The sequence below is a fragment of the Sinocyclocheilus rhinocerous genome, unplaced genomic scaffold, assembly GCF_001515625.1.
Source record: "Sinocyclocheilus rhinocerous isolate Xijiao unplaced genomic scaffold, SAMN03320098_v1.1 scaffold295, whole genome shotgun sequence".
NCBI classification, from domain to species: Eukaryota; Metazoa; Chordata; class Actinopteri; order Cypriniformes; family Cyprinidae; genus Sinocyclocheilus; species Sinocyclocheilus rhinocerous.
This window is the reverse complement of record NW_015647035.1, coordinates 2,107,862-2,118,481: the sequence shown is the minus strand read 5'-3', so window position 1 is coordinate 2,118,481 and position 10,620 is coordinate 2,107,862. Positions and strand designations below refer to the sequence as shown.

The 10,620-nt window shown below is 38.9% G+C and overlaps 1 protein-coding gene across 1 annotated transcript in view; it reads left to right on the top strand.

Annotated features, from left to right (window-relative positions):
* Nucleotides 1-10,620, top strand: part of zfand4 (zinc finger, AN1-type domain 4) — a 22,642-nt gene that overhangs the window by 7,699 nt on the left and 4,323 nt on the right. The window contains exons 5-8 of the mRNA XM_016512688.1: nt 1,863-2,052; nt 3,258-3,405; nt 6,044-7,096; nt 7,421-7,466. Of these exons, the coding sequence (XP_016368174.1) occupies nt 1,863-2,052; nt 3,258-3,405; nt 6,044-7,096; nt 7,421-7,466 (1,437 nt within the window). The remainder of the gene's footprint in view (nt 1-1,862; nt 2,053-3,257; nt 3,406-6,043; nt 7,097-7,420; nt 7,467-10,620) is intronic.

Below are 10,620 nucleotides of genomic sequence, written 5' to 3'. Positions count from 1 at the left end.
TTTTGGGCAGTGTAGAGTACGGCTTGTTGTTTGTCGTTTCTCCGATTACAAATGCAGACATGGTTTTATGTTTACGCGGCGCAATACGCAACGCAAAGCGTAAAAACACAGTATAAGTCATTACAATCAGTAATTATGTCCCCACTGGATGCAACAAATGCATCGTTTTTAATGGGTTTTATTGGTTTTGTCTCGTCGCGCCGGACACATGGAAACCATAGACTGTATGATGGAAACACAGTATGGTAAGGGGCGTAACATTTCTGTCACACGCTTGAGGTATTCGGCCAATCACAATGCACTGGATAGCTGGCCAATCAGAGCACCCCTCGCTTTTCAGGCCGATGAGCTTTGTAAAAATCGACGCGTTTCAGAAAGGCGGGGCATAGAGGAGAAACAATAATGTACAGTATGTGGAAAATAATGTGTTTTTTGAACCTTAAACCGCATAAACATATTGCATTACACCAAATAATGTTCTTTTTAGCAGCATCATATGACCCCTTTAACTCTATAAAGCTGTAGGTATTATATTGGATACATGGTTTTCTAAGGCATCTGCATCATTAACATGATCAATACTTTTGCCAAAAAGCTCTCTACCACCTGGTGGGTTATTTATGCTTCTCAGGAAGTAGAAGGACTTTAAAAGTAAAAATGTAATGGAAGTAACGACAGATAATTTATTTCATATTGTGATGTAAAATGATTATAGAAAAAAAATTGTAGGCCCAGGACTTGGTTCAGTCCATCAGTTATTGGTTTGATGGAGGCAAGTCTGAATGCAAGCTTGCAGTCGATTGTAAGAAGGCGGCGGGGTTTTGGTGAACTAAAGGATTGGAGAAGTCTGGAATACTTCGTCACCAGAGACAAGTTTGTCAGAGGATCATTTGATTAAATTATGCTAAATTGAAAAATTTTGGTGATTAAAATTAAAACGGTAAAAAAAAATATATGCATGGATACATTGTTCACAATCAAATTGATAATAAAGATAAAAATATATATTTCCAATAGAATTTTCATTTCATGTTGAATGCAGTATAATTTCCAAAATGTCTGTCTCCATGTTACAATATTTATTTATATTTATAATATATTTTAATGTTTAAATTATGTATTTATAACTTTGGCCTGCTTCACCCTTTGTTGGCATTGAAACTCTACCTCAAAGAAAAATTAAAATTTTCCTTTGTCAACAACAACAAAAAAAGATTTTAATAAATAATGAATGCGTTGATTCAAAGATTGTAAATGTATGGGTCAATAAATTTTTTTTAACAAAAAAGACCATAAAGCCTGATATGTCTAATGTGGTACATTAAAACACCTATGCCAAATATATTTAGTATATTTAATGTAATAAATATGTTCATAATTACATTTTTATAGTTTTTTTTCTTTTTCGTGATTTTCTATTCTGTTTTTCTATTGACTATTTTTTTTCAGTCTTTAAAGAGTTAAATTTTGGAAATATACTACAATATAATACAGTCTATTCAACAATCCAGTTAATGTGCTTGCCATCACTCTTCTGCACTGAATGAAGTGCTGAAATGAAATGCAACACATAAAGGTTTCTTCTACTGTACAAACCACATGAATATTTAATTAGACAGTTTATGATTGGCTGTGGAAATTCTTGACTAGTGCTACTGCTTTACAGAGTTGCAGCAGTTCAGTACAAGCTGGATTTGTTGCAGCTTTCTAATCCTTCCTATGTGCCATTGTGCAATGGTTTTGAGGTCAAGAAAAAAGAAAGTTGCTCATTACCATTCCAGGAAGTGTGCAGGCACACAGTTAGTTAACAGTCTGATATTGATTAGTATGACCTGCATGCTGTTTCTTCTCGTTACCTGCAGTGACAGTGACAGATGACTCGGTGAGGGATATCACTGACTGCCTTGATGCAGGGAGAGAGGAGATGTGGGATAAGTCTCTGCCTAATAAACAGGTCACCTTCCTGGTATACCGTGAGGGAGATCAGCTCAATTTCTTCCGAGTGGTGGATAGAGGAGATGGAACTCTCACAGCTGTGTCTGAATCATTGAGGTCAGTTCAAAGAAGAGAAAATACTTGCTAAGAGGAACAATTCCCTCCACACTGCACTCTGGTTCCCTTTTTTTAGACAGAAGCAGATGTTTTAGAACTACAGTTTTCATGTGTCATGTTGTTTTACTAATGAAGATATGCATCAGCATTTACTGGCAAACTTAACAGTCTGTAACATCTGCATCATTAGCATCACCAAAACGGAAGTAAAAAAAAAAAGGATAAAAATGATTTCCATAAGTTATGTAAATCACAAATCATTTGCCTTTGACATGATATAACAAAAAAAAAAAAAACACTAATACTTTAATAACACTGTTAAATGTAATCTTAAATCTCAAAATGAATATGCATTCAAACGGAATTCCAAAAATAATTTTTAAATAATTGTTTCTGCTTAAACAAATAGACCAATGTTTTTAAATAAATAAATATTTACGAAGAAATATACGTAAAAGGTTTCTGCAAGAACAGTCTGCTAAAACAAACAGACCAATGTTTTGAAATAATAAAAATCTTTTTTTAAGAAATTGGACGAAAAAATTTTCACCAAGTTGATCAAACGGGCAGCAAAAATTCCCAAAGACGTTGAAGGAGTGATCTGATCCATATCTAAGAAGCAGAATATCAGATACTTCTGTCAGTCAGCAACCACCCAGAACACCCTAGAAACCACATAGCAACAGACTGAAAACATTCAGAACACCTTAGCAACCATATAGTAACATCATTGCACCCTCCAACAACACTCTACTGACATTTTTCCATAAATTGTTAAATGTAAGTATGTTTGCAAATCCATTTTGACACAGAAATGACACCTTTCTAATATTTAGATTTTCTGATGTGCTAGCTGTCACTGTGACACATTCAGCTTTTTCATAGGAAAGCAATCTCTGTTAGCCATCTGCAGAATGCTTTACATAGAAAATGGAACTAAGAGCTTTTTTTTTCTATCATTCGGGGGAACTGCAGTGCTGTAATCAGCTGGTTTTGCTTCATTAACCACAGAGCATCCTGAACACTGGTTAGGTAAAACCTAATAATAAACCCCTGAGCCTTTTCAACAGCTGAGAGACGTTTCATAAAACTCTACTCATTGAATTTAAATATCTAAAATGCCATTTATTCAGTGCAGCATGAGGAAAATTAACAGCACTGTTAAACACAAATAATCAAAGAGTTCATCCATGCATGTGTTTCAGTGGCACCTCTGTACACAATGTGTACGCAGAGGAGGAGGAGGAAACAGAGAGTGCATCTTCAGAACAGCAGACGCTGGAAAACTCCATCACAATGAGCAAGATGAAGCTGCTCAAGGCCAAGATGGAGAATATGAACCTTAACAAAAAGGTACAACAGAATAGGTGGATTAGACATGCTCTTAATCTTTTTTTGTTCCTTCTCCACATATTCTAACAAAATCATCTGAAGTGCATGAACGTCCTTACTGTCAAACACATCTGATTCAATTTGTCAGTGGAGCGGTATGGAAGTGCGCACAGTTCTCCAGCTGGTTTGAGGGAGTGTCGCCCATCCCACGCTGTGTCTGATTAACTGGCGCAGTAATAACTACAAGCTCAGCAGATTGGCACATGAAGTTAATTATTCACACTCAACTATGCATAGTTGTCAGTAGACATGTCTTATTGGCAGATATTTGTTTTTCTATATCTAGGAAGCCATTGCTGTTATTGCTTACACTTCTATCTTACACGAAAACATTCAGAACACCTTAGCAACCATATAGTAACATCATTGCACCCTCCAACAACACTCTACTGACATTTTTCCATAAATTGTTAAATGTAAGTATGTTTGCAAATCCATTTTGACACAGAAATGACACCTTTCTAATATTTAGATTTTCTGATGTGCTAGCTGTCACTGTGACACATTCAGCTTTTTCATAGGAAAGCAATCTCTGTTAGCCATCTGCAGAATGCTTTACATAGAAAATGGAACTAAGAGCTTTTTTTTTCTATCATTCGGGGGAACTGCAGTGCTGTAATCAGCTGGTTTTGCTTCATTAACCACAGAGCATCCTGAACACTGGTTAGGTAAAACCTAATAATAAACCCCTGAGCCTTTTCAACAGCTGAGAGACGTTTCATAAAACTCTACTCATTGAATTTAAATATCTAAAATGCCATTTATTCAGTGCAGCATGAGGAAAATTAACAGCACTGTTAAACACAAATAATCAAAGAGTTCATCCATGCATGTGTTTCAGTGGCACCTCTGTACACAATGTGTACGCAGAGGAGGAGGAGGAAACAGAGAGTGCATCTTCAGAACAGCAGACGCTGGAAAACTCCATCACAATGAGCAAGATGAAGCTGCTCAAGGCCAAGATGGAGAATATGAACCTTAACAAAAAGGTACAACAGAATAGGTGGATTAGACATGCTCTTAATCTTTTTTTGTTCCTTCTCCACATATTCTAACAAAATCATCTGAAGTGCATGAACGTCCTTACTGTCAAACACATCTGATTCAATTTGTCAGTGGAGCGGTATGGAAGTGCGCACAGTTCTCCAGCTGGTTTGAGGGAGTGTCGCCCATCCCACGCTGTGTCTGATTAACTGGCGCAGTAATAACTACAAGCTCAGCAGATTGGCACATGAAGTTAATTATTCACACTCAACTATGCATAGTTGTCAGTAGACATGTCTTATTGGCAGATATTTGTTTTTCTATATCTAGGAAGCCATTGCTGTTATTGCTTACACTTCTATCTTACACCGTGTCTACACCGGACGCGACAGTTGTCGTGTCGCGCCGCGCCGCGCCGCAACAGCTGGACGCGACAAAGAGACTGTTGAAAATCATTTGAAATTTGTGTCAGTACGTCATAAATAGAAAGCAGCAGCAGTTTACTGTCGGGAATTTGTCGCGCCACGCCGCGCCGTATCCAGTGTAGACAGCATAGTGTAGATAGGTTCTATTGTATTTTGTCGCGCCGCTCGTGTCCGGTGTAGACACGGTGTTATTTGAGAAGTTTGCATGCTTATGTATGCATTGCTTCTGTCAACATATTAGAAATGTGTTGAGGAAATCCTATTAGCAGGTGTAACATGGAGCACAGTTTATGAGCATTATCGCAACTTGACAAACTATCCAACGGATGTACCATATTTTATTTTACAACAGCTTCTTCAAATGTGACTAAATGCGTGTACAATATGAATTCTGAGCTACCCATTTTAATAATAATTCACTAATATTATACTAATATAATATTATATTTACTAATATTAAATGTAAAATGGATAATTTTATGTAATTAGTTTATTGTGAAATTAATATTAGTATCGTTATTCATTTTTAAGTTTTTTGTTTTTAGTGTTTAAAATTTAAATTGTATATTTTGGTCTTGGTTTTGCATCAAGTTCCAAAAAAGTTTTTTTTTAATCATTTGTGTATTACAGAATTCACAGGATTATCCAATAATCAAGAAAATGGTCATTGCCATATAATAATTAAAATAAGTTTATTTATTTAATTGTTTACTATTTTAAAGGATGCACAATATATCTTTACCATATTGGTTGTCAGTCAACATTCATCACTATTGATATTGAAATTATATTTCTGCATGCTCATTTCACTCATTTTTACAATTACCTTTGAAATCATCTAACTTTAAAAACACTAATAATTTAATAACACTGTTGAATGTCATCATTAATGTGTCAGAATTAAAATGCATTTTTCATATTGTATATTATAATTGTTGTGGTGCATAAATTCACTTATAGCTATTCATACAATTGATTTTAGTTTTTAGTATTTTATTTTTTATTTATATGAAAGTATGACTTTTCTGTATTGGCCAGAACTTTAATGTTGGTGCATTTTCTGTGACTCATACCGCGGTTCATATGACGGTTTGGTCATATTGCCCACTCCTGATCACAAAGGATCTTCTCTGTTTATGTGCCTTATTGTGCAAGATATGTGTGTGATTGTTTTCTTGTGTCTTTGTCAGCCCAAGAAAACTGCTAAATTAAAAGTCAGACCTCCAGTGGGTCCGCGGCCCTGCAGCGGTTCGCTTGGCTCTGCCCGACACCATCGAATGTTTCGTGTCCTTCCTCAGATAGGCCACGCTTCTCCAACACATCTACCTCCAATCGGTGATCAGCAGCAACCTGCAGTTTCATCCCCTGCTGCTGGCTCCTCCCACCAAGCATTCGCATCTCTCTCGAGTCCCACTTCCTCAAGCCATGCTCATCCTTCCTCTGGAGCTTCTGGTGTATATATGCTCCAGGCTGAGGAACCATGGGATAATCCAGTGCCCAGGAAGATCAGACTCCCTCCCAAAGTGTCCAGGCTGGATATGAGAAGGCCTAAAGTTATGCGAGACTGTGTGTACCCACATGTATCGCTTCTGTCCAGTTCTGGAGTTCAAGATGAGGTTGATCTCCAGAGTGACAGATTAACGGTAGCCGAGAACTCAGCAGTGATGCAGCCGTCCAAAGCTGTACCCTTCAATCTTCCTGAGCCCCTGAGTCTGGACGTATCCACTCAGCGAGAGCAAGGTTTGAGCTCTATAACTCTCCCGGAACCCAACACCACAGCTCCTCTTCTTTCCCAAGCCATCAACACGAACTGGCTGGCCTCCCAATCTGACCCCCTCGCACCTCCTCACATACCGCAGCACTTTGAGTTTACGGGTTCCTCCAGTCCAGCCCAAGCGCTCCTCAGAACTAGCAACAGCCCGTCACTTCCGGTGAGCTCTCCGTCACGGACCACATCTGTATGTGGGCTCAAAGTGGACAAGCATTCAGAGGTGATTTCCAAAAGCGAGGCCCGAGACATTACGAAGATGGCTAATAAAGCGACTAAAGAGCCATTGGGTTCGGTGAGCAACGCAGAGCTCCTGGCCTCCCTGGCAGGCGGTGGTGTTCAAGAGGCCCTGGCCGGGCCCTTTGCGCTGGGCAGGTTATGTGCTACAGCCTCCCCCCTACCAACCAACATCCATTTGTTGCAGAAAGACCTGCTGAGGAGGATGTCCCCCCTACAGAGGACAGCCGGCCACACAGTGAGTTTGTAACCTTGACTTATGCTGCTGCTTTTACAGATCTCACCGTTTGTAAAGCTTCAAAAACCTGATGTTCATTTGATCTCAGCGGGCTACAAGGAGAAATCGTATTTGCTTTAACTCAATATGAAATGCGGATACTATCGTGCAAATTAGTGCTACTACTAGAGTGTGTTTCCTGTCACAAAAAGATGCTTGCTGCACATTATACACTGTACAAGACAGATTACAAGTGCGATTCATTAGATTTGGCATTTCAGCTAATGAGAATAGTGTTGTGGCAATCTCATGAATGCTTTATCATGCGAAATCTTGTCGTTGCAGCCGTCAAACTCATCAAGCGGCCTCTCCAGTTCAATAAAGAGATTAGGTGAGTGGCTTGACATAAACAGTGTGAAGTGAACCATTAAGAACACCATCTCACAGTGCTGGCCCATATCACAGAGAAACTTTGTTTTTGAGAGTAATGTCATTCGTGTCGGCCGTTTGTCATACTTTTCACCCGTCACTGCTGCACTTTGTGAAACTTTCAAGTTCATAGCTGCCTCCAGCCTAGTTCAGTACTGGAGTCATCAGCTGACATGGGCTGAGTATGCCCACAACTCCTTGCCGGTGTCTGCGACTGGGCTTTCCCCGTTCATGTGCTGCCTGTGTTATCAGCCTCCTTTGTATTCTTCCCAGGGTGCTGAGGCTGCTGTTCCCTCGGTTCAGACTTTTATCGTGCATTGTCGAGGGCCAGGGAGGCTTTGATCAGGAACAGGGGGTGCACCAAAACAGCGGCAGATTGTCGCCGGTCTAAGGCACCCACGCATATTTGTGGTCAGAAGGTATTTCTACTAAAGACTTGCCACTTCGGGTTCCTGCCCGTAAGTTGGCACCCAAATTTATAGGGCCATACCCCATAGTCAAAGTCATTAGTCTGGTGGTGGTGCGGCTTCAGCTTACCCTACTCTCTTCGTCGTGTCCATCCTGTTTTTCATGTATCTTGTATTATACCTCTCTTGCGTTCTCCCCATTTCCCTTCTGTTTCTATTCCTACCCCTCCTCCTCCCCTGATGAGCGGGCTCTCCTGCGTCATCGTCAGGCGGATTCTTGATTGCAGGCAGCGTGGACAGGGATATCAGCATTTGGTGGATTGGAGGGGTACGGCCCGGAGGAGAGAAGCTGGGTCCCAGCTCGGGACATTCTGGACCGCTCGCTCATCGAGGTCTTTCATCGTCGTCAGTCTTCTTTTTCAGTGGGCACACCAGGTGACACTCCTGGGAGGAGGGGTACTGTCAGGATTCGCGTTTGATCACTCTATATATATATATAATTTTTTTTTTTTTTTTTTTACAAAAAAAAAAACAAGGTTGTATTATATTGTATTCAGCAAGGATGCAATAAATTGTTCAAAAGTGACAGCAAAGACTTTTACATAGTCTAAAAAAAGTATTTTTTACATAGTAAAAAAAAGATTTATATTTTTCAAATAAATGCTGTTGTTTTGAAGTTTGTTCGTCAAAGTATCTTGAGGAAATATCACAGATTCCACAAGATATTAAGCAACTGTTTTCAACATTGATAATAATAAGAAATGTTTCTTAAGCACCAAATCATCATATTAGAATGATTTCTGAAGGATCATGTGACACTGAAGCTGCTGCTGAAAATTCATGTTTGCATCACAGAAATAAATTAAAAAATTTCACAAAATTAAAATAGAAGTGGCTATTTTAAATTGTAATAATATTTCACAATATTACTATTTTACTGTATTTTTGATCAAATAAATGCAGTCTTGTGACTGTAAGTACCTTTTTTCAAAAGCATGAAAAAATCCCAAACTTTTTAGTGTATTTGTGTTGATTCTGCTTTCAATATAAAATTAAGCAACATTGTGATTTTACTTTGTTCTTTAAGTTTATTAAAGTGCAGGCCATTAGATTAATTTCGTGATCTTTGAGACTGTGAGAGCAGTAAAATAGACAGGTTTTACTATCATTGCTGATTTAAACATCAGTAGCACCAATGGCATTAGAGTTGGTAAAGAACTGAGCATTTTCAATATATCGATTCCCAATTCATTTGCTTCATCCAGGGCCGGATTATCCAATGGGCATTATCCAGGGGCCCATGTGCACTTGGAACCCAAGCGAGGGGAAGAATAAAAATTCGGAGTGTCTTTACATTAAGTGCAAATAGCACGCTTGTTGGCAAACGCCCACCAATGTCTGGTTGACACTCGATATTAAAAAAGACGCATTGTGTTCAATGGCTTCAGTGGTGTGGGCAGTAGAGCGTCAGACTCACAGATATATTTTTTGACGCGATCGACCCGGGTCCGAGTCCGCCACTATATGGGCCTCATTAATGAAACACGAGCAGAACAAATTTTTGTGTAAATCGTTCATAAAGCCGTTCTGACATAAACTTTCGAACTCATGAAAATGTTCGTATTTTCAAAATGTTAGTTAGTACGAAAGAGATGTACGCCTGCTCATATGTTAATGGTGCGTAAAACATTCTGTGTTCTTTTTGGCAAACTGATGACACTGCGTGTTGATGCACTGCCATCATAATATTTTATAAGTTAATTTGCTCTGTTTTTTTTTTCTTTTGCAGCTGAGACTATGGTTGATTACTGTTCAACTTGGGGTAAAACGCAGCGCTCGTCACTGTCACAAGCCGTGAATATTCCACGTCATAGCAACCAAATCTTCCTTCAGCTAGAAAAACGCTGTGCCACCAAAGAGTTCTCAAGCGCCACCAGCTGGCCGTTTTCAGAAGAGCACCTGGCTAAAAATGCTTTGATGGACTCATTCATTTGAATATTTATTGTTAGGCATATGGCTCTTTTTGTTTTTTTTTTGCATTTATGAAATATACTGGAGCCAAACCTGAGAAGGGAGTCCAGAATATTCCACTGTGTTCCTGGACACGTAATTTACGTAGCTGTGTATTTCATAGGCGGGGATTATGTTCAGGCAGCGGCTGTTTGCACTAAGTGCAAATAGCAGCATTTTTTAGTGATATAGCTTTAGATTCTATTTACAATATGTTAAAATAGCAGGATTTTCTGCTATTTATACTACTTGTTGCAAATAGTGGCAATTATCTGCACCTCAGTATTGTAGTACATTATAAAACAGTATGCAATAACTTATTGAGTGTAAATTTTAATTTTAATTCAAATGATTAAATGGATGCCACCTTATTGGGACAATAAATCCCTCCCTACACCTACCCTAACCATAGCCGATACTTTATTTTCAACTTTTTGATTATTTCCTTAATTTTCATTGAAAATAAATGCTTTTCTGATGTGATTTGAAATTTGAAAAGGGCGAAAAAAGTTTGCCAAAAGGCGGATTTGAACCCGGGTCGATCGCGTCAAAAGGAGTATGACACACGCTTTACCATCGACGCCACTAAATCTGACGATTGATGACTTTTTCGTAATGTTGACCAGCCGAATCACACGTTGGTGGGCGGAGTAAGTGTAAATAGCCTCTGCCAACAAGGCGGGCTATTTGCACTTAGTG